Raw genomic sequence first — 24,727 nt, 5'->3', positions numbered from 1 at the left:
CATCCTCCCGTCACCACAGCTCTAATACTGCACGAATGACTAGCTACTGTAAGCATATCATGGGAACAAAAATCAAAGCCACAAAGCAGGCTGAATTATAACCCTCCCAATTTAGTTTTCTCTTTGAACTTGGAATATTTTAGTTGATTCGAGACTAAATCATGTTTTTCAAAGGCTGAACCCAGAGCATGCATTTGAATTTTGTTCTCAACTATGCTGATTACAAAGCAACTATGAGCCTATGATTAGCTATTATGCTATGATTGCTGTCACTCTTTCCTCTGATACATCAACCCAACAACACTAACAAATATGATTTCTCAGCTGGCAACTGTGTCACGCAGGCCAGGTGAGTGAGAGAGAGTGAGAGTGAGAGTGAGAGTGAGAGTGAGAGTGAGAGAGAGAGAGAGAGAGAGAGAGAGAGAGCTGGCTTTGTGGTGTTGCGCTGAATGCCAGGCAGACGTTTGGAGAGAGTGGCAGGTCCAGGCCCTGCCATCAGTCCCAGCCTTCCTCAACCGCCCTGCTGCTGATAAGGCATTTTCAACAGTTTTTTTTTTATCTGCAAAGGTGAAAGATAAGCCCCATGCCACTTTTAGATGCTGTTTAATAGACTGGGTTGTCCTCCAGAAGTAACTTGGTAACTTGAAAGTAAGTCGTAGAAGTACTAAAGGGAACTGAGTATATGTTAATAAGATTGTTAGAGTTTTCCAAATATAGTTTAAAATCATAATATTTCCTCATAGCAAGCAATATGTTCACATAAAATGGCTTTCATGTCAGGGCCTCATCAGATATCCTTTAGTAAACGTGAGACTACATCTGACACAGAAACCTTTAGTTATCATTGCAGGAGCCTCCATTGTATTTGTCCTCCATTTTGAAACGAGAGGCTGTTGGGATCCCAATAGATGTCGTCCTATCTGCATTGCTGCAGAAACCCGTCTCTTTCTCTGTTTTCACTACAGCTTCACATGCAGATTGGCTCACTATCTCTGTGGCAGTATGATTAATCGGCCTATCTAGGGACAGGCTGGGGTATGAGGTTGGGTAGGGTGGAGAGAGAGAGAGCCTAGCTGTAAATGATCCCAGGCCTCATTGGACATTCAAACAGCAACCCTGTCACCAAGCCTTCTGAAGGATCCCTCAGATAACAGCTGAGTCACAATCAGCTGCAGGTAGGAGTTAGCTACCATTGTTTTATCCACCCGGTTTGTAAATCTTCCCTTTAGGACTGTCAGGGCACAATGTTACACGTTAGAGAAATACTTTTCTTTGGTTCAGTTCACCCAGATCATCCACAAGGCTTTTCCTTTCCTTTGACATCCTTATCCTGAGCTCTTAGGACAGAATCCATTCCTTTATTGGGTTTTCCGATATTCTTGAAATGATTTTGTGACAATTAAAATGGAAGTGACATGAGGGAATTAAATTATACAAGCTATCCTCTGTGACAAGACTTGACATGAAGTGGATTGCACTGTATTGCAAGTTGATTGATCTCTAGTTGGACTGTCAGGTGTCCACAATACATTTCACAGCAGAGGTTTGCATAAGTGTGTGTGGGTGTGTGTGCAATTAACTGTACATGTATGTGTAGTGTGTGTGTGTGTATCTGTTTGTATGTGTATGCTGTGCATGTGTGACTCACTCCATATCACTGTAAATGTCCTCTCCTGGGGAACTGCTCAAGCAGTACTGATGACAAAGTAATGGCAATCAATTCCTGTGTGAATGTGCAACTGTCACCCTCCCTTGCTATATGTCATTAAGCAGGAGAGACCCCTGTCTGTACAGGAATGGGAGAGTTGGGGATGGGGAAGAATATTCTTACCTACTGTAGGCATTGGTGTGGACACCTGATAAGCTGAAACCTTTCCAGACCACTCCTGGTGCATTACTGTACGTCTTCTTGCTATCAAATGTTTGGCTAATGTCCAGCGATTAGATTCTTCATTTCATATCTTTCAGAGTTAAGATCACAACCCAATGACATGTTGTAATTCCTGATTCTTAAACCACTCTTGAATTGTTGGAATCTGAGGTGGTCTTGGGTTTGATGACACAGGGCTTGTACCCCGATGAGTCAGCTGGATACTGCCGCTCAATGACTATTCATATAATTACTTCAATTAATTAAAGGATATTACAGTTCCCTGACTGCAGAATTAGACGCTACTAGACTATTGGGGGCATTCAGTGTAGCACAAGCCCAGAAGGCTCCAGGTCAGAGTCAAACTGCAGTACACCAGTTTTATCTTATCTTGACTTTTACTCAGTCATATGGTCAGGTGCTGCAAAGAAGGAACTAGAAAAACTGCAGCTGGCCCAGAAGAGAGCAGCACGTCTTGCACTTGACTGTAATCAGAGGGCTAATATCAATACTATGCATGCCGGTCTCTCTTGGCTAAAAGTAGAGGAGAGACTGACTGCATCACTTAATGTGTTGAAAATTCCAAATTGTTTGCAAAGTCAACATACACACAGCTCTGACACACATACTTACCCCACCAGACAAGCCCCCAGGGGGTCTTTTTACAGTCCCCAAATCCAGAACAAATTCAAGAAAAACGGTACAGTGTTATATACAGCCGTTACTGCATGGAACTCCCTTCCATCTCAGATTGCTCAAGTGAAGAGCAACCTAGTTAAAAAAAAAACAAATAAAGCAACAATTCACGGCACAACGCCTCTCCCCTATTTGACCTAAATATTTGGTGTATATGTACTGATATGCAGGCTATGAATGTATACCGTTCTCTCCTTGAGGTGTTCTTGTCTATTAATGTTCTGTATTATGTCATGTTTCATGTTTCTAGTGGACCCCGGGAAGAGTTGCTGCTGTTTTCGCAACAGCTAATGGGGATCCTAATAAAATACCACCTAAAATATAGATTGAGCTAAAACCTGCTGTGACAGTGACTGTTGTTTTCTGCATGATGGTTGTTGGCTGTGTTAGTAAAAAAGCTACTGTCTGAAGTTTTCAGCTTTATTTAGATCACATTCGCTTAAAATATTGATTATTGGAGACTGAGAAATTGATGCTGCAGATTAACTGACTACAGATACTGTGTAGGAGGTTGCAGCTAAAAATACTGTCAAAGAAAATAGGGCATGTGATATGTGAGATGATTGCCTGTGAGGATGTCTCTCTCTGGCAGATAACACTTCAAATACAACCTTTAGACATCATCCACCAAACATAGCGGACATTCATTAAATTGTGCTTTGTGACATACAGTATTCAGCAGCCAACAGTCTTTGAAAGATACTCCAACCCAGATTAAGTACCACAGTGTAGTTTTCCACTGTCTATTTTACTGATATCAGGAATGACTACACTCAACAACAACCAAATAACGTAATTTTCGAAGCCAGTCAGTCAGTCCAGATCAGCCTCTCCGTCTCTTACCACCCTCAGATGGTAAATAAGCAGAAAAGCAGCAGCCGTTCTTGTAGATTCATAGTAATCCTATTAAAACTTGTGCAATAACGAGGCCATTAAGGTTCTGGGAGTCCCCAGTCAATTCCTGGAGGGGTAGATTGCCTTGCCAAGCGAAGTAAAGAGTTTAGGAAACACATCTGCACATTATCTCTACTTGAAACGGCATCCAAAGCCTTGTTTTCAGCTCAACAGTTGATTGTGTGGAAACTCAAGTTGGCCCGTTCAGCTAGCATTCTAATGCAACAAAACATTGTCACGAAAACGAATCACCCAAAGTAGGCCTATAAAGCTAGTAAGTATAAGAGTTGTTCTGAAGGAGGAGGGACTTAATATGTTTAAAGTGAAGGCTTGCATACTCAATTGACTAAAGAACAACCACAATAGGCTGTATCCAATATGAGTGTTCTGTTCAACCTAACAATGTCTGTCTGGCTCCTAATATGTTTTATTTGACCCTTATTTTACTCATTTACAGCAATGACCTGGGGAATAGTTACAGGGGATGAAGGAGCCAATTGGTAGCTGGGGAGGATTAGGTGGCCAGATTTGGAATTTATCCAGGACACCGGGTTAACACCCCTACTCTTACGATAAGTGCCATGGGATCTTTAGTGACCACAGAGAGTCAGGACACCTGTTAAAGTCCCATCCAAAAGACAACACCTTAAACAGGGCAATGTCCCCAGGAAACAACACTTCCAACAGCATCTGGTCTCCCATTCAGGGACTGACCCAGACCAGGGACTAGCCTCAGATGCAAGCCAGCAGTGGGATGCAGGGTGTTGTTATACGGCTGGGATGATCAGCTCAAATAGACTAGGGGGAGGGCATCGGTCAGGAGTGACTCACCGTTATTACAGACAATATTTTTTCTATTTCCATTAGCGTAACTAAGACATTCATGTTCGTTTATGATAAGTGTCTCCGTGCTTGGTCGTGTCATGTCTCGGAGCAATTATTTAAAAATTCATTTATTTGACAACTTATTGCAATTAATTTGTGCCTAGAGTCGCTCTGTGCAATTTGGATGGATATAATTGCTTGGTGTTAAAATGGAAAGGGCAAATCTGTACAACATTTATATATTAAGAAAATACCTCAAACTAAGGACTATCTAAGTAAAGGTTGCCTTGAAAAACAGACAGACTGCTTTTGGTTTACTTTTTCTCTGCTCAGTACAATTTCACTGCTCAGTCAAACATAACCTAACTGACAAACAACGAACCAAGCAACCATGGCTGTCCTTGGCTAAGCTAACGTTCCTTGTGAATATAACAACATTTACAAAGAGGAGTATAATCAGAATGTTAGCTCACGTCCCGGACACAGACTGGGCACTGGCTAACAGCTGTGTAGATGTGGGATGGAGGTGAGGTTGTCAGGGACCAGCGTAAAACAGGAGGACGTGTCTTTCTGTCTGGCTGTAGGAGTGTGTTAATTAATTATAGTCAGGGAACTTGATGTTGTGAAGCTAATGAAACAGCTGCACTGCTACTGCACAGTACTCACTCTCCTCAGGTTATTTGCTACTAGAACTGACCGGCGTGCTAATCAGCCCTCTGAGAAGCAACAGAGTGCTATGATGCATGGAGATTGAGCTACATGGATAATGTTGTTGTCCCACTGCCAGTACTGTCCACTTCCCCCATACCTCATCAGCATACTGTACATGTAGGTTGCGGCAGGTAGCCTAGTGGTTAAAAGCATTGGGGCAGTAACCGAATGGTTGCCGAATCCCTGAGCCAACTATGTGAAAAATCTGTGTGTGCCCTTTGAGCAAGGCACGTACAGTATGTCACGCCCTGATCTGTTTCACCTGCTTTGTGCTTGTATCCATCCCCCTCCAGGTGTCACCCATCTTCCCCATTATCCCCTGTGTATTTATACCTGTGTTTTCTGTATGTCTGTTGCCAGTTCATCTTGTTTGATCAAGCCTACCAGTGGTTTGTCTCAGTGCCTGGTTTTCCCTAGTCTCTCTTTTTCTCGCCCTCCTGGTTTTTGACCTTCGCCTGTCCTGACCCTGTACCCGCCCACCTGACCACTGCCTGTCTCTGAGCCTGCCTCTGAGCCTGCCGTTCTGTACCTTTGCTCCACGTTTGAATTACCGACCTCTGCCTGCCGTCCTGTACCTTGGCCTCTGCTCTGGATTATCGACACCTGCCTGCCTTGACCTATCTTTTGCCTGCCGCTGTGGTTACAATAAACATTGTTACTTCACACAGTCTGCACTTGGGTCTTACCTTGATTCCTGATAACGTAACCTTAATTGGTCCTGTACGTTTATCTGGATAAGAGTGTCTGCTTAGATGTAATGTCTAAAGTACACATCATCCACAGATGACAAAGAATGATCTCTGTAGCTATGTGAATAGTATGTTTCGGTTTGTCTATGCAATGCTTGACTGTGGTAAAACGTTAAGCAGTTTGGATTTCTTTGCCATTGACCAGTCTGGCCCATAATTAGAAGGAAGTACACATTTCACTTTTGTTTAAGCTGGGTAATATGCTAGTCAAGACAACACCAGAACACACAGGAGAAGCACACTTTCTAGAGTCCACATTGAGGTGTGACTAGATTCTGCTTTATCATGACTCATTTATCAAATCAAATCAAATCAAATCAAATCAAATTTTATTTGTCACATACACATGGTTAGCAGATGTTAATGCGAGTGTAGCGAAATGCTTGTGCTTCTAGTTCCGACAATGCAGTAATAACGAGCAAGTAATCTAACTAACAATTCCAAAAAAAAACTACTGTCTTATACACAGTGTAAGGGGATAAAGAATATGTACATAAGGATATATGAATGAGTGATGGTACAGAGCAGCATAGGCAAGATACAGTAGATGATATCGAGTACAGTATATACATATGAGATAAGTATGTAAACCAAGTGGCATAGTTAAAGTGGCTAGTGATACATGTATTACATAAGGATGCAGTCGATGATATAGAGTACAGTATCAACGTATGCATATGAGATGAACAATGTAGGGTAAGTAACATTATATAAGGTAGCATTGTTTAAAGTGGCTAGTGATATATTTACATAATTTCCCATCAATTCCCATGATTAAAGTGGCTGGAGTAGAGCATTTAGCATGACTCGTGGGCTTAAAACCCGAAAAGAAAATCTATGCTAAAACAAAAGTAATGCGATTAGATTTAGTATTTATTAGGATCCAAAATGAGCTCCCGCCTAGGCTACTCTTCCTGGGGTCCGAACAGGAAACAACACAAATATATACTTAATATACAGTACCAGTCAACATTTTTGAGACGCCTACTCATTCCAGGGTTTGTCTTTATTTCAACTTTTTTTCTACATTGTAGAATAATAGTGAAGACATCAACACCATGAAATAACACATATGCAATCATGTAGTAACCAAAAAAAGTGTAAAACAAATACATAGATTTTAGATTCTTAAAAGTACCCAGCTTTGCACACTCATGGCATTCTCTCAACCAGCTTGATGAGGTAGACATCTGGAATGCATTTCAATTAACAGATGTGCCTTGTTAATTTGTGTCATTTCTTTTTTCTTCTTTTTTTCTTTAAACGTTAACTAGGCAAGTCAGGTAAGAAAAAATATATTATTTACAATGACGGCATACCTTTGCCACTATTAAAGCATTTGAGCTAATCAGTGTTGTGAGGTAGGGGTGGTAGGTGTGGGTGGTATACAGAAGGTAGCCCTATTTGGTAAAAGACCAAGTCCATATTATGGCAAGAACAGCTCAAATAAGCAAAGAGAAAAGACAGACCGTCATTACTTTAAGACATGAAGGTCAGTCAATATGGAACATTTCAAGAACTTTGAACTTTTCTTCAAGTGCAGTCCCAAAAACCATTAAGCGCTATGATGAAACTGGCTGGAAAGAAAACCAAGAGTTACCTCTGCTGCAGGCGATAAGTTCATTAGAGTTACCAGCCTCATAAATTGCAACCCAAATAAATGCTTCATAGAATTCAAGTAACAGACACATCTCAACAGCAACTGTTCAGAGGAGACTGAATGAATCAGGCCTTCATGGTCGAATTGCTGCAAAGAAAGGACACAAATAAGAACACAAGCAAATGGACCGGTGGAAATCTGTCCTTTGGTCAAAATTTGTCAAACTGCTGTGTCTTTGTGAGATGTGGAGCAGGTGAACGGTTGATCTCCGCATGTGTGATTCCCACCATGAATCATGGAGGAGGTGTTGGTGTTGGGGCGCTTTCCTGGTGACACTGTCTGTGATTTATTTAGAATTCAAGGCCCACTTAACCAGCGTGGCTACCACAGCATTCTGCAGCAATACGACATCCCATCTGGTTTGCACTTAGTGGGACTATCATTTGTTTTTCAACAAGACAACAAGACCCAACACACTTCCAGGCTGTGTAAGGGAAATTTTACCAAGAAGGAGAGTGATGGAGTGCTGCATCAGATGACCTGGCCTCCATAATCACCCGACCTCAAACCAATTGAGATGGTTTGGGATGAGTTGGACTGCAGAGTGAAGGAAAAGTAGCCAACAAGTGCTCAGCATATGTGGGAACTCCTTCAAGACTGTTGGAAAAGCATTCCTCAGGAACCTGGTTGAGAGAATGCCATGAGTGTGCTAAGCTGTCATCAAGGCAAAGGCTGGCTACTTTGAAGAATCTAAAATATATTTTGATTTGTTAAAAAAATTGGTTACTACATGATTCCATGTGTTATTTCATAGTTTTGATGTCTTTCCTATTATTCTACAATGTAGAACATAGTAATATAAAGAAAAACCCTTGAATGAGTACGTGTGTCCAAACTTTTGAATGGTATTGTACATATATACATTGCGTTCGAAAAGTATTCACACCCCTTGACTTTTTCCACATTTTGTTAGGTTACCGCATTATTCTAAAATTGATTAAATTGTTTTTTTTGCCCATCATCAATCTACACACAATACTCCATAATGACAAAGCTGTCACGCCCTAACCATAGAGAGCTGTTTATTCTCTATGTTGGTTTGGGCGTGATATTGGCTAGGGTCGGTCATCTAGGTGATTTATGTTGGCCTGTTATGGTTCCCAATCAGAGACAGCTGTTTATCGTTGTTTATCATCATATTTAGGTAGCCATTTTCCCCATTGTGATTTGTGGGATCTTGTCTACAGATAGTTGCCTGTGTGCACACCAGTAGCTTCATGTTTCGTTTGGTATTTTGTTGTCTTTGTTCTGTGTTCATTTAATAAAGTATAATGTACGTCTATCACGCTGCACCTTGGTCCAATCAGTACGATGAATGTGACAGAAGCAAAAACAGTTTTTTATAAATGTTTGCTAATTTATTTAAGAAAGATTTATAATAATATGACATTTACATAAGTATTCAGACCTTTTACTCAGTACTTTGCCTTTATTCTTCTTGGGTATGCCACTTTAAGCTTGGCACACCTGTATTTAGGGAATTTCACCCACTCTTCTCTGCAGATCCTCTCAAAATCTGTCAGGTTGGATGGGGAGCAATGCTGCAAGGCTATTTTCATGTCACTTCAGAGATATTTTATCGTGTTCAAGTCCGGGCTCTGGCTGGGCCATTCAAGGACATTCAGAAACTCCTGAAGCCCTCCTGCGTTGTCTTGGCTGTGTGCTTAGGGTTGTTGTCTTGTTGGAAGGTGAACCTTCGCCCCAGTCTGAGGTCGTAAGCGCTCTTGAGCAGGATCTCTCTGTACTTTGGTCCATCCATCTTTCGCTTGATCCTGAATAATCTCCCAGTCCCTGCTGCTGAAAAACATCCCCCCCAGCATGATGCTGCCACCACCATGCTTCACCGTAGGGATGGTGCCAGGTTTCCTTCAGATGAAAAGCTTGGCATTCAGGCCAAAGTGTTCAATCTTGGTATCATCAGACCAGAGAATCTTGTTTCTCATGGTCTGAGAATCTTTAGGTATCGTTTGGCAAACTCCAAGCGGGCTGTCATGTGCCTTTTACTGAGGAGTGGCTTCCGTCTGGCCACTCTACCATAAAGGCCTGATTAGTGGAGTGCTGCAGAGATGGTTGTCCTTCTGGAAGGTTCTCCCATCTCCACAGAGGAGCTCTAGAGCTCTGTCAGAGTGACCATCAAGTTCTTGTTCACCTCCCTGACCAAGGCCCTTCTACCCCAATTGCTCAGTTTGGTCGGGCGGCCAGCTCTAGAAAGAGTCTTGGTGGTTCCAAACTTCTTCCATTTGGAGGCCACTGTGTTCTTGAGGACTTTCAATGCTGCAATGTTTTGGTACCCTACCCCAGATCTGTGCCTCTACATAATCCTGTCTCGGAGCTCTACGGACAATTCCTTTGACCTCATGTCTTGGTTTTTGCTCTGACATGCACTGTCAACTGTGGGACCTTACATAGACAGGTGTGTGCCTTTCCAAATGATGTCCAATGAATTGAATTTACCACAGGTGGACTCCATTTGAGTTGTAGAAACATCTCAAGGATGATCCATGGATATAGGATGCACCTGAGCTCAATTTCGAGTCTCATAGCAAAGGGTCTGAATCCTTATGTAAATAAGTGAATCTGTTATACATGTTATACACGGCTGGCCATGCCCCCCCCGCAGCTACTCGCCCAAGCCTCTCCAGGTTCACCTTTACCCAAATCCAGATAGCAGATGTTCTGAAAGAGCTGCAAAGCCTGGACCCATGCAAATCAGCTGGGCTTGACAATCTGGACCCTCTATTTCTGAAACTATCCGCCGCCATTGTCGCAACCCCTATCACCAGCCTGTTCAACCTCTCTTTCATATCGTCTGAGATCCCCAAGGATTGGAAAGCTCCCCTTTTCCCCTTTTCAAAGGGGGAGACACCCTGGACCCAAACTGTTACAGACCTATATCCATCCTGCCCTGCCTATCTAAGGTATTCGAAAGCCAAGTCAACAAACAGGTCACTGACCATCTCGAATCCCACCGCACCTTCTCCGCTGTGCAATCTGGTTTCCGAGCCGGTCACGGGTGCACCTCACCCACGCTCAAGGTACTAAACGATATCATAACCGCCATCGATAAAAGACAGTACTGTGCAGCCGTCTTCATCGACCTTGTCAAGGCTTTCGACTCTGTCAATCACCATATTCTTATCGGCAGATTCAGTAGCCTCGGTTTTTCTGATGACTGCCTTGCCTGGTTCACCAACTACTTTGCAGACAGAGTTCAGTGTGTCAAATCGGAGGGCATGCTGTCCGGTCCTCTGGCAGTCTCTATGGGGGTGCCACAGGGTTCAATTCTCGGGCCAACTCTTTTCTCTGTATATATCAATGATGTTGCTCTTGCTGCAGGTGATTCCCTGATCCACCTCTACGCAGACGACACCATTCTGTATACTTCCGGCCCGTCCTTGGACACTGTGCTATCTAACCTCCAAACGAGCTTCATTGCCATACAACACTCCTTCCGTGGCCTCCAACTGCTCTTAAACGCTAGTAAAACCAAATGCATGCTTTTCAACCGTTCGCTGCCTGCACCCGCATTCCCGACTAGCATCACCACCCTGGATGGTTCCGACCTTGAATATGTGGACATCTATAAGTACCTAGGTGTCTGGCTAGACTGTAAACTCTCCTTCCAGACTCATATCAAATATCTTCAATCGAAAATCAAATCTTGAGTAGGCTTTCTATTCCGCAACAAAGCCTCCTTCACTCACTCCGCCAAACTTACCCTAGTAAAACAGACTATCCTACCGATCCTCGACTTTGGCGATGTCATCTACAAAATAGCTTCCAACACTCTACTCAGCAAACTGGATGCAGTTTATCACAGTGCCATCCGTTTTGTCACTAAAACACCTTATACCACCCACCACTGCGACCTGTATGCTCTAGTCGGCTGGCCCTCGCTACATATTCGTCGCCAGACCCACTGGCTCCAGGTCATCTACAAGTCCATGCTAGGTAAAGCTCCGCCTTATCTCAGTTCGCTGGTCACGATGGCAACACCCACCCGTAGCACGCGCTCCAGCAGGTGTATCTCACTGATCATCCCTAAAGCCAACACCTCATTTGGCCGCCTTTCGTTCTAGTTCTCTGCTGCCTGTGACTGGAACGAATTGCAAAAATCGCTGAAGTTGGAGACTTTTATCTCCCTCACCAACTTCAAACATCTGCTATCTGAGCAGCTAACCGATCGCTGCAGCTGTACATAGTCTATCTGTAAATGGCCCACCCAATTTTACCTACCTCATCCCCATACTGTTTTTATTTATTTACTTTTCTGCTCTTTTGCACACCAATATCTCTACCTGTACATGACCATCTGATCATTTATCACTCCAGTGTTAATCTGCAAAATTGTAATTATTCGCCTACCTCCTCATGCCTTTTGCACACAATGTATATAGACTCTCTTTTTTTTCTACTGTGTTATTGACTTGTTAATTGTTTACTCCATGTGTAACTCTGTGTTGTCTGTTCACACTGCTATGCTTTATCTTGGCCAGGTCGCAGTTGCAAATGAGAACTTGTTTCCAAATAGCCTACCTGGTTAAATAAAGGTGAAATTAAAAAAATATATAAAAACATTTGCTAAATTTCTAAAAACCTGTTTTCACTTTGCCATTATGGGGTATTGTGTGTAGATTGATGAGAACCTTTATTTATTTAATTCCATTTTAGAATAAGGCTGTAAGGTACCAAAATGTGGAAAAAGTCAAGGTCTGAATACTTTCCCAATGAACTGTATATATACACTACATGACCAAAAGTGTGTGGACACCTGTTGGTCAAACATCTCATTCCAAAATCATGGGCATTGATACAGAGTTGGTCCCCCCTTTTCTGCTGTAACAGCCTCCACTCTTCTGGGAAGTCTTTCCCCTAGATGTTGGAACATTGCTGCGGGGACTTGCTTCCATTCAGCCACAAGAGCATTAGTGAGGTCGGGTGCTGATGTTGGGCGATTAGGCCTGGCTCGTAGTCGGCATTCCAATTCATCCCAAAGGTGTTAGGTGGGGTTGAAGTCAGGACTCTGTGCAGGCCATTTGTTCTTCCACACTGATCTCTACAAAACAGCTCTGTAGGGACTACGCTTTGTGCACAGGGGCATTGTCATGCTGAAACAGTAAAAGGGCCTTTCCCAAACTGTTGCCACAAAGTTGGTTGCACTGAATCTTCTAGAATGTAATTGTATGCTGTATAGATAAGATTTCCCTTCACTGGGAAATCCTAAGGGGCCTAGCCCGAACCATGAAAAACAGCCCTAGAATTTTATTCCTCCTCTACTAAAATTTACAGTTGGCACTACACATTGGGGCAGGTAGCATCCTCCTGGCTTCTGCCAAATCCATATTCGTCCTTCGGACAAGCAGAGGGTGACTCCAGAGAATGCGTTACCACTCCTCCAGAGTCCAATAGCGGCGAGCTTTACATCACTCCAGCCGCGCTTGTCATTACGCATGGTGATCTTAGGCTTGTGTGTGGCTGCTCGGCCATGAAAACCCATTTCATGAAACTCCCGACGAACAGTTCCTGTGGTGACATTGCTTCCAGAGGCAGTTTGGAACTCGGTAGTGAGTGTTGCAACTAAGGACAAATGATCTTTACACGCTACGTGTTTCAGCACTCAGTGGTCCTGTTCTATGAGTTCGTGTGGCCTTCCACTTCACGGCTGAGCCATTGTTGCTCCTAGACATTTCCACTTCACAATAACAACACTTACAGTTGACCTGGGCAGTTCTAGCAGGGCAGGAATTTGACGAACGGACTTGTTTGAAAGGTGGGATCCTATGATGGAGCCACGTTGAAAGTCACATAGTTATTTAGAAAGGCCATTCTATGGCCAATGTTTGTCTATGGAGATTGCATGGCTGTGGGCTCGATTTTATACACCTGTCAGCAACGGATGTCGCTGAAGTTGTCTACATACTACTTATATATATAGATTCCAAGAACACAGGATGAGATGTTACTATCCTTTGTGCAAGCACTTCCAAGAGTTAATGAACAGTGAGCGTGGTGAAATTTGGGGAGCGCATCGTCAGTAGTGTACCTTTGGTTCCTAGGGTGTTTCGGCCTTTCACACTATACACCCTCCCCAAAGGCGGCCAGCGACAGAGAGATCAATCCTACGCTTGCGTCCCATTCCCAATTAGTCATAGGAGTTGCCTTGTTGTTGATAGCCAACATCCCATGGGACTATGCATGGCAGGGGCGTCCTCCTCCCTGAGTCAAGCATTGTTGACAACATACCTCCTGGCCCTCTCACTTCGGGGCCCAGCTGGGGTCTTTCCTCTTCATCCAGAGCCACTGACTGCTGTCTTCTGCCGCCTCCGATACAGCTTTGATTGCCGAACGCTGGCTCTGGCCCTTAATTCCCAGGTCTCTAAGCAGTCTGGTTGTAGATGTTGCCACAAAACCTCTGCAGCCCACCTCCACTGGTCGGACTTCTGTGTTCCAGCCATGATGCCGTGCTTCGGCAGCTAGATCAGCATAGCGCAGATGTTTTCGCTCATAAGCCTCATCTACTGAGTCCTCCCAGGGTACTGTGAGCTCAATGATGAAGACCTTATTGAGCGAACGGGACCAGAGCACCATGTCAGGTCTTAGGGTGGTGGTTGCGATCTCCGGAGGAAACACAAGTTGCCGGCCAATGTCAGCTAGCATTTTCCAGTCGCGGGCCAAGTGCAGCTGGTCTCGCTCTAATGGTGTAGAGCCGCTCTTCGGTGGTTTAGCCACTTCGCGGACAAAGTTTGTCCATAAGGAGTGTGATGCTGCTGTGGGTGGTAGGGAGTTGGTGGCAGCTCGCTTGTCCTCCAGGGCGGACGCAAGGTTTTTAAGGACTTGGTTGTGACGCCAAGTGTAGCGTCCTTGGGTGAGGCTTGTTTTACACCCTGTGAGAATGTGCCTGAGGTTGGCTGGCATGGAACAGAGGGCACAGTCCGGATCTTCACCATACCATTGGTGAAGATTAACTGGTGTTGGAAGGACGTCATATGTTGCTCTGATGAAAAAGCTCAACCGCCTCGCTTCCATGGCCCACAGATCCATCCAGCTGATCTTCCTCTTCTCCACACTGTCCCATCGAGTCCACTGTCCCTGTTTGGCAAGAGAGACTGCCTTGGCCCACCTTGCAGCCTCCTCCTGATTGCGTACTTCCTGCACTACCATCCTCCGCCGCTCTGGTGCAGTGGCCTTACTCCAAGCAGCACGGCTAGTTAGCCCAAGGCCTCCTCTCCCTTGCTGAACATGACCCACAATGTCAGCATGTCTGAGGGCTGCTGTTGCCTCCTGGACTGCTTTTCCTGGCCTCCATTTGCGCCCAGTTGCCAAGGTCGGCGCATTGTTGCTCACCACTGGGTCTCGAGATTCATTCAGTGTCATCTGGAGCCTGGTTTTTGCACACTTGAATTCCTCTGTTAGACTGGTGAGGGGCAGCTTGAGGACACCATCTCCATAGAGGCCTATGGTGGTAAGGCATCGTGGAACTCCGAGCCACTTCTTTAAGTAGCCTGTGACTCCTCTTTCCATCTTCTCCACTGTTGAGATTGGAACCTCATACAGTGCTAAGGGCCACAACACCCGGGGTAGGAGACCAAACTGCAGACACCAGGCCTTTAACTTTCCAGGTAGCTGGGTGTTGTCGATGGAATGTAGGCTACTACTGATGTCTTTGCACAGCTGTTGCACCTGGTCTTTGTCCTTCAGGCTTGCATCATACCACCTTCCAAGGCTTTTTACCGGCTGCTCAGACACTGTTGGGATTTGGTCATCTCCGATGAAGAATTTCAGGTCAGAGAGTACTCCCTTCACAATCGAGATGCTGCGTGACTTGGATGGTTTAATCTTCATACGGGCCCAGCTGATGTTCTCCTCGAGTTTTCTGAGCAGTGTCCTGGTGCATGGGACAGTGGTGGTCAATGTTGTAATGTCGTCCATGTAGGCTCTGAGTGGAGGGAGGCGGAAACCAGAGTCGACTCGCTGTCCACCAGCAACCCATTTTGAGGATCTGATGATAACCTTCATTGCCATTGTGAATGCCAACGGAGAAATGGTACATCCCGCCATTATACCTACATTCAGACACTGCCATGAGGTGGTGAACTCTGAGGTGGTGAAGCAGAACTGCAGATCCTGGAAGTACGACTTCACCAGGTTTGTGATGGTGTCCGGTATGTGGAAAAATCTGAAGGCAGACCACAGGAGTTCATGGGGCACAGAGCCAAATGCATTGGCGAGGTCGAGGAAGACTACATGGAGGTCCCTTTTCTCCACCTTGGCCATTTGGATCTGGTGCCAGATCATGCTGGAATGTTCCAAGCAGCCAGAGAACCCTGATATTCCTGCCTTCTGTACAGATGTATCGACGTACGCATTCCTTTGCAGGTACTCGGCCATCCTCTGGGCAATGACCCTAAAGAAGATTTTACCCTTGACATTCAGTAAGGAGATTGGGCGGAATTAGCAATACATTTGCTTGACAATTTAGCCATTCAGAAAACTCTCCCAACCAGTGACCCACAGCTAGTGCATTCATCTTAAGACAGCCAGGTGAGACAACCACATATCACAGTCATATCTTAACCACATATCATATACATAATACATCACATAATACAATGCAAAATACAATGCAAAATACAAAACAAAATGCATACAAATGACTGTCTCTTCATAGTCCCTGATTTGCCATAAACTGTTATTTTTTCTGTTTTGTTATAATCTGCTTAAATTATTGTTATTTTTTAAATATTTTATTTGATATTTGATCAACAATACAAAACATACAACATACAAACAACGACATCATACAAACATCAACTACATTACACCTGCACAGACCACTAGCCGTCACCACTATCTCCAGCGCTCTAATCACTTTCCGCCACAAGGCCTCATTTTGTTTGAATCTGGTTTTATTGCTAGCTTGAGTTACATGTGTTTCCCAGCATCTGTTCTGGACTTGGGTTCTAATTACTGTAATGCCTTCTTTCTACCATAGAAAGATATACACCTCCATTACTAATGTACATGGTAATGACAATTGAACGGAGTGCTTGTGTAACACATTTACTGGAGTTTTCTGCCTAAAATAGCTTTGCCATGATTCGTTAGGCAAACAGAGCAAATGTTGAACTTTAGATAGATAATACAACTCTCCAACATTATGAAACTACCCAAGCATTGTTGATTTCTAACAGTAATCCCCTAACAGCATCCCCATCTCAGCTGGTAGTTAGGAAAAATCCTGCAAACCAGAAGTAAGACGTATTATCTCTTACCTTTTGTGGTGAGATTATTTGAAGTCAACAAAACAGTGTCAGTGAGCTGCGCTTTATTCCAGTGTGTTAATATGCAGATGAAGAATACAGACTAAAAGCCCTTGATACCCGTTCAAGTCTGAGCCAATGTGCTTAGTGATAAGCGCCAAATCATACCAGGAGCCATGTTGCTCAGGGATGTGGAGCACAGCCATTTTGTTTGAAGTTATGAGGAGAAGTAGAGGAGTCCCTAACTAACGAAGTGAGAAGCACACTGAGAGATGGGGCTCTAAAGCGGATATTGTTTCTTGTCACGGATTTGTAGCTTGTTGTTAAGTTGGTAAATTTGTCATTTAAGCAGGTAAAGTAAGTATTTGCTAATGTTTTGCTTGTCTGTTATGCTGCCTCTAAGGACATGTCTAGACAGAGTCAGTTTACTTTAGGATTGTAAGGGTTAGAAAAGCGCAGACTAGTTGTGTAGGCAAACAAGGTTATTCATGGCAGATTGCATTTCATTTAGGGATATGATATCGACCAGACTATTGTACAAATAGTTAGGGTATTGAGGCAGAATAAACACTTCAGACATTCTAAATATTGATATGTTTCTTTGACTGTGTACTGGCTTGTGTTGAAGAGGTGGTATTTCGTGTTCAATTTAAGGCTTCCTTCAAAGGGAAAACACCATGTATAATTAATTTCCCAGGAGTGAGTGGTGAGAACTGATCATAAAGCAGGGGTAATGGCTGCCATAAAGCAGTAGACTAACCCTGGTCCTCCGAGCCCCTCCAGGGCCCACTACCCCGCTGCCCTTCGAGAGGAGAGGAGATAAAACGCTCCTCCACGCCATCTCTGCCAATGTTAATTCAATTCTGCCTGGCTTAGTCTGCCGTGAGGGTCAAACAGAGGGATAAATCTACCTGCCTTAGAGCCTGGCTGGCTGGTGATTATCACTGGGTTGTTGTTAATACAACCCAAACACCCAAGACTAAGGCTGCTCAGCCAAGAAATGGACAATGATGACTGTTGCTATACACATACCTCATGTTTAACAACGTCTCCCCCCTGATATAGTCCATCACACTTTTGGCATATTTTGTAACAGACATGGTTTGTAACAGACATGCCCCACACCCAATCAGTGGAAGCAGGCCATTATTTGTAAGAATTTGAATGGTTTGCCTACACAGATGGATAATCCACACTGTGTTATTCACCCAGTGTCTGGATGTCGTTAATTACTATACATTTTGGGAAGAGCAAGTACAGACAGCTCTTCCCTCCAGCATTCCTGGTTTACAGGCCGGCGGAACATTCAAGGTCTTTCCGGTTATCTTGTCTAAAGATTGAATATGTTTACATGCAAAAGCAATGAAATCTAGACAGTTTCTGCCTCAACACTCTTGAGACAGAGCATCAAGGATGAACAAGATCGGAGGGAATCGATTAGGCGAGATCGATTAGGAAAACACTGTGACATGGATGGCATGATGGAACAGCATAGCGCCTGTCAGTAGACTGAACACCTTCACCAGAGAGAAAATATACATGTAATGTGATCTCTCCCCAAACCAATACAAGTTATTTATCCAAACTTTCTTAAAAAACTAACACACTAGAGTGTTTAAATATTACTATAGAGTATGTGAAAAATGTCCCTCTTCACTAACCTTTATTTTTTTAACTGAAATGTTCCAGAAATAGTTTTTTAAAAATACACAATTAACTATGTCTGATGACTCACTGCAAAGAGAACACATTATTTCAACGTTCATCATTTGTTATCCCCTTATGGTGTTCTTTCACTTTAGCAGTTGCGGTCTTTCCACAAGCCATTTGTCTTACGCAACATTAACTTGCATAACGTCGCCATACTACATTTATAACTAGTCTTAGTCCATTTGAATAATATAAAGCTTATCCTTTCTGTTGTCAGCTTCATTCAATTATTCACATGCAGCAATAGAGACAGACAGGATCTCCGTCAGTGGATAAGAGAATTGGCGTTTGAGAAATGAAAAATCATTTTTGTTTGCCCATATCCTCATGGCTTTAATGAAATCAGAAATAATTTTAATGAACTCATTATGTTTTTCTACCTTCAAAGCCCCTCTTCGATGCCCCTTCATCACTGAGCTAAGGACCCTGGGACTAAACATCTCCCTCTGCAACTGGATCCTGGTCTTCCTGACGGTACATCCCCAGGTGGTAAGTGTAGGCAACAACACATCTGCCACGGTGATCCTCAACACTGGGGCCCCTAAGGGGTGTGTGCTTAGTCCCCTCCTGTACTCTCTGTTCACCCATGACTGCGTGGCCAGGCATGACTCCAACACCTTCATTAAGTTAGCTGACAACACAACAGCCTGATCAATGACAAGACAGCCTATAGGGAGGTCAGAGATCTGGCAGTGTGGTGCCAGGACAATAACCTCTCCCTCAATGTGAGCAAGACAAAGGAGCCAATTGTGGACTACAGGAAAAGGCGAGCCGAAAGGCCCCAATAACATCAACGGAGCTGTAGTGGAGCAGGTCAAGAGTTTTGAGTTCCTTGGTGTCCACATCACCAACAAACTAACATGGTCCAAACACACCAAGACAGTCATGAAGAGGGCACGACAATACCTTTTCCCCCTCAGGAGACTGAAAAGATTTGGCATAGGTCCCCAGATCCTCAAAAAGTTCACATTGTGAGCATCCTGACCGGTTGCATCACTACCTGGTATGGCAACTGCTCCGTATCTGACCGTAAGGCGCCACAGATGGTAATGCGTACGGCCCAGTATATCATTGGAGCCAAGCTTCCTGCCATCCAGGACCTATATTCTAGGCGGTGTCAGAGAAAGGCCCAAAAAAGGCCCAAATGACTCTAGTCAACCAATTCGTAGACTATTCTCTCTGCTCCCGCAAGGTAAGCGATACCGGAGCACCAAGTCTAGGACCAAAAGGTTCCTTAACAGCTTCTACCCCGAAGCCATAAGACTGCTGAACAATTAATAAAATGGCCACCCGGACTATTTACCTTGCCTTGAATTGAGAATACAACACCGTATCACTCTCGTGATTATTTCTCCCCTGTTTTCAGGGGCGTAACAGTTACACCTGTATCCGGCGCATGTGACAAATAAAGTTTGATTTGAATCCGGCTCTTGCACTGTCTAACATTATTTTGACACATGGAGGATCACACTCAGCTGCTGTTTGTCGCAGTTTGATTCCTTGCCCTGGTGACAGCTTTGTTATTGAAATGTGGGTGGACATGTGGGTGGACATATGTGCATGGGATGCGTGAACACAGAGTAAGTTGTTGTTGTTGTTTAGCTTGGCTTTGTATATCACTACGTATCTCATACATTGTTATATGTTGAAGTTGATATTGGTATTGGCTATTATTACCTTTAGTGTCATTTCCATGTGTATGTTGCCCATTTGTATAGTTGGCATTAACTGCTGTTGTTATTATTGTACGTTTATGTAATACCTGGTTATTAAATACAGTCCTTACCTATTGTGCTATTGCAGTTCTGTTCCATTTTTATTCTCTGTTGTAGTCCATTTAATATGCCTACATTAATCCTGCTCTATTCATTGCATTCCATGTGTATATTCATTATCTGTCTGGTTCTGTAACTTTACAGAACCATCTCCATGTTCATCTCCATGTTCACCCCCATTTACATCTCCATGTTCATCCCCATGTTCACCCCCATTTACATCTCCATGTTCATCCCCATTTACATCTCCATGTTCATCTCCATGTTCACCCCCATGTTCATCTCCATGTTCATCCCCATGTTCACCCCCATTTACATCTCCATGTTCATCCCCATTTACATCTCCATGTTCATCTCCATGTTCACCCCCATTTACATCTCCATGTTCATCCCCATGTTCACCCCCATTTACATCTCCATGTTCACCACCATGTTCATCCCCATGTTCATCTCCATGTTCAACTCCATGTTCATCCCCATTTACATCTCCATGTTAATCTCCATGTTCCTCTCCGTTTTAACTTTTGGGATGCTTTATTCCCCTCTAACCCGGGGCAGTTTCAGTGAGTCACAAATCAGTCAAATACTTAGATCCAGGTCACTCTCTTTGAGTAGATATGACCTTACTATACTTATAATCAAGACTTTTGGAGTCCAGAATGCTATGTACATGTAGGACTCATTTACAACTGTGTTAACAGCCCTCTCTCTATTCACAAGGACTGTGTGTGTGGCCTAGCCGTCTAGGATGAAGTGGAACCTGTTCAAGAAGAAGCCTGAAGCCATGGTCGGACCGGAGCCCACTGGGGCCGCTGTCTTAACTGTTGCCCCTGGCCCCGTGGCCTCCACCGCAGCTGACAACTCCACAGAGGCCGTCAAAAACGGCGATTTTGACGACATCAAGAATAAGTTCCTCAATGAGATTGACAAGATCCCATGTGAGTGCCTGTCTGGACGTTGCACAGTACCTAACTCCCACACCTATCCAGATGAGTTTGCATGACTTTTATTGATAATTACACTGAACAAAAATATAAATGTAACATGTAAAGTGTTAGGCCCATGTTTCATGAGCTGAAATATAAGATCATAGAAATGTTACATTGTGTTGTGCACAAATTTGTTTACTTCCCTGTTAGTGAGCATTTATCCTTTGTCAAGATAGATAATCCATCCACCTGAAAGATGTTGCTTATCAAGAAGCTGATTAAACACATGATCATTGCACTGGTGCACTTTATGCTGGGGACAATAAAAGGCCACTCTAAAACATGCAGTTTGCCACACAACACAATGTTGCAATTGGTATACTGACTGCGGGAATGTCCACCAGAGCTGTGCCAGAGAATTTAATGTTAATTTCTCTACTATAAGCCGCCTGCAACGTTGTTTTCGAGAATTTGGTAGTAGATCCAACCGGCCTCACCACCGCAGACCATCGTAGGGGCGAGCAGTTTGGGATGCTCTGGATTGACGTGTACGACAGCGTGTTCCAGTTCCCTCCAATATCTGGTAACTTCGCACAGCCATTGAAGAGGAGTGGGACAACATTCCACAGGCCACAATCAACAACCTGTTAACTCTATGCGAAGGAGATGTGTCGCACTGCATGAGGCAAATGGTGGTCACACCAGATACTGACTGGTTTTCTTATCCACACCCCTACCTTTTTTTTAAAGGTATCTGTGACCAACAGATGCATATCTGTTTTTTCCCAGTCATGTGAAATCCATAGATTTGAGCCTAATTAATTATTTTCAACTGACTGCTTTCCTTATTTGAATTGTAACTCAGTAAAGTCTTTGACATTGTTGGATGTTGCATTTATATTTTTGTTCACTATAGATCTGTTCTCCCCCTGAAGGCAGTGACATCCACTTTAGGCCCTTATTATGTATTGATCAGGTGGTATCGTTGAGAATGGCATTCTCTGAAAATCTAATTTGCACCAAATCTAATTGTTACCTAATTGTTTTTTGTTTGTGTATGTTTCTGTGTGTGCATTTGTGTGTGTGTGTGTGTGTATCTTAGTGCCATCATGGGCCATCATCGCCATTGCAGTTGTAGCTGCTACCCTGATTCTCACCTGCTGCTTCTGCATCGTTAAGAAGTGCTGTTGCAAGAAAAAGAAGAACAAGAAGGGCAAGAAAGGGAAGGGGGAAATGGGCATGACGAACATGAAAGGAGGAGAGGTATGTTCAAGCCAGAGGGGGGTAATTGTATAGTTATAAATCAGAATAAATACATGTTCAAGCCAGAGGGGGGGGGTAATTGTATAGTTATAAATCAGAATAACTAACACCCAACTTAAAGCTGTTCTTTATGTAGAATATTTGCCAATAACAGCATAGAGAAACTATTGTCCCATAATTGACAACCACATCACTCAGTGGATGGCATAGTGAAAATAGAGCCCTGTCTAGCCATTTAGAATTCATAACATTGTATATATTTAGTAAGTCATTTAGCCCATCATTGAACTGTCAAAATCTCTAGAAAATACCCCCCCTTCCTTCTTCATTTCTTGTTGTTATATATTGTATTTGTCAGACATGTTAGTGGTGCTTTCTGTTGTGCTTTGGGACCAGGGTGAAAAATGACACAGCTGGGCTCTTTTGCATGGGGGAATTATACTATTGTTGATGGAATATATAATACTTACCAATTAGCACAGAACAGCCATGCCAAAATTCTAATTCTAAACAGCCCGTAGCGACATTGTGGGGCTAAATGTTCTAGTCTAGTGCATAATCGATCATTTTACAGATTACATTTTGGTTCAATTGAACATTCTTCAACAACAACAACAGCAAGATCCCCAAACTGATGGTTAAATAAAACACAAGGCCTCTAGTTTAGAGCTGGCCTTAGTGGGGTTCTAGCACTGTGTCATTTTTCCTGTCCTATAGTGTAGTCGTTGACTCTGCCTCTGCTCTCATTTCCCTCTATGGTGTCTGCTGTGAGTTCAATCTCTTCCTTTCTCCCTGCTCTCCTCCTTCCTGCTTTGTGTCTTATGTGTGCTCCGTGTATCTTGACTGTGGTGGACTTCTCTGTATACGGTAGGTCTGACGGCACGAGGCGCACCTCTCTGGCCTCTCTGTTTAAGCGTAGGGCAGGGGAGAGATGGGGGTGGGCTGGGCTTGTGGAAGGGGATTGGCGATTATTACAATGGGTGCTATGGCTTTCTATGTCTTGCAAGCTTAGGTGCTGTGGGTGCTTGAGGGTGTAGCTATGGGAAAGATTAAGCTGCTTTGCAAGTCTATTGATTTGATATGCTACCGCACCGACTGCCATGATGATGTCTTGAGTATCCATGGAGAGGTTGCAATTTTGGGCAAAAGATAAAACAAACAAACTATAAGACCTCTGAAAGTGGAAATGTTTTAAATGTTTTTGAAATGAACTTGCAACTCATCCTATGGTTGAGCCTCATAATGATGATGAGTGCACTGAGGCAACCCAATAGAGATCACTAACATGCATGTGCAAAGGGTGAGGTTGGCTATTGTCAAATAATGGGGGAAACATTACCCGCTGAGATTTATGAACATGTTTCCACAATCAAATTACCTAATGAAGCACATTATTGTTCATAGTCTCTTACAGTAACTATAATACTAGTCTTTTCCATGCTTTCAGTGTGAAATTCATACATAATTTCTACATCATAAATTCAGCTGTGCAAACATGCTCAGAGATCAAGGTGAGACAAAGTGGTTTGTATGTCTTGACAAAGACCAACCTTTTCAGAAGGTATCATTGAATAGCCACAACTTGACTTGAGAGTAACTATCCTGGATGACCCAAGATGATGCTGACCAATTAGATTATAATCAACATTTCCCTTTCTCCCTGGAGCAATGGTGTTAGTGGAAAAGAATGGGGGTCAGAAAGTTTGCCTACTGGTAATAATGTGAGCCACATTTGAATTATCTTTAGACAGCATGATTCAAATCTAAACCCTGGTACTTCAATTGGCTGCCTACAGTTTGATTTCAGAATTCCTTGCAGAATGTGAGCTCACAAATGAAAAGTTATCGTAGTTATGATGACATACTTTTGGACATACTTTTCTGTAATCTTTGAATCCCACTGCATGTATGGTATGATTTAGAATGGAGCTCTCCAATATAACATCACTTCTCATGGATGTGGAATTTTCACGAACACTCTAAGGAAAAATGGTTCCAAAAGGGTTCTTTGGCTGTCCCCATAGGAGAACCCTTTTTGGTTCCAGGTAGAACCTACATGGAATCCCACAAAGTTATTCAAAGGGTCCTCTATGGGGACAGCCGAAGAACCCTTTAAGGTTCTAGATAGCACTTTTTTTTCTAAGAGTGTACAAAGCACGCAATCTTGACTAACAAAAATATTACTGACATTGATACATTACTTTAATGCACATCGGGAGTCATTATTGAGACTATAGGAGACTGAAAAAGGCTGAGTCATTTCATTCACATTATTTAAAGACTACTGTATTCTCCTGCATTGATTGACCTGGCATGCTCGAATGTAAAGCATTTACCGCAACAAATGTAGAGAATGCCACTATAAGGAGATGGTGTGTGTGTGTG

The 24,727-nt window shown here is 43.4% G+C and overlaps 1 protein-coding gene across 7 annotated transcripts in view; it reads left to right on the top strand.

The window, feature by feature from the left end:
- LOC112216139 (synaptotagmin-2) overlaps positions 1-24,727 on the top strand; it is a 97,390-nt gene that overhangs the window by 58,111 nt on the left and 14,552 nt on the right. For all 7 annotated transcript variants that reach the window (XM_024375886.2, XM_024375887.2, XM_024375889.2 and 4 more), the window contains 3 exons: positions 18,764-18,864; positions 20,871-21,088; positions 22,182-22,342. In XM_024375886.2, the coding sequence (XP_024231654.1) occupies positions 20,899-21,088; positions 22,182-22,342 (351 nt within the window). In that variant the 5' untranslated portion in view covers positions 18,764-18,864; positions 20,871-20,898. The remainder of the gene's footprint in view (positions 1-18,763; positions 18,865-20,870; positions 21,089-22,181; positions 22,343-24,727) is intronic.

This window comes from Oncorhynchus tshawytscha, linkage group LG16, assembly GCF_018296145.1.
Source record: "Oncorhynchus tshawytscha isolate Ot180627B linkage group LG16, Otsh_v2.0, whole genome shotgun sequence".
NCBI classification, from domain to species: Eukaryota; Metazoa; Chordata; class Actinopteri; order Salmoniformes; family Salmonidae; genus Oncorhynchus; species Oncorhynchus tshawytscha.
This window is presented reverse-complemented; position numbering and strand designations above follow the sequence as displayed.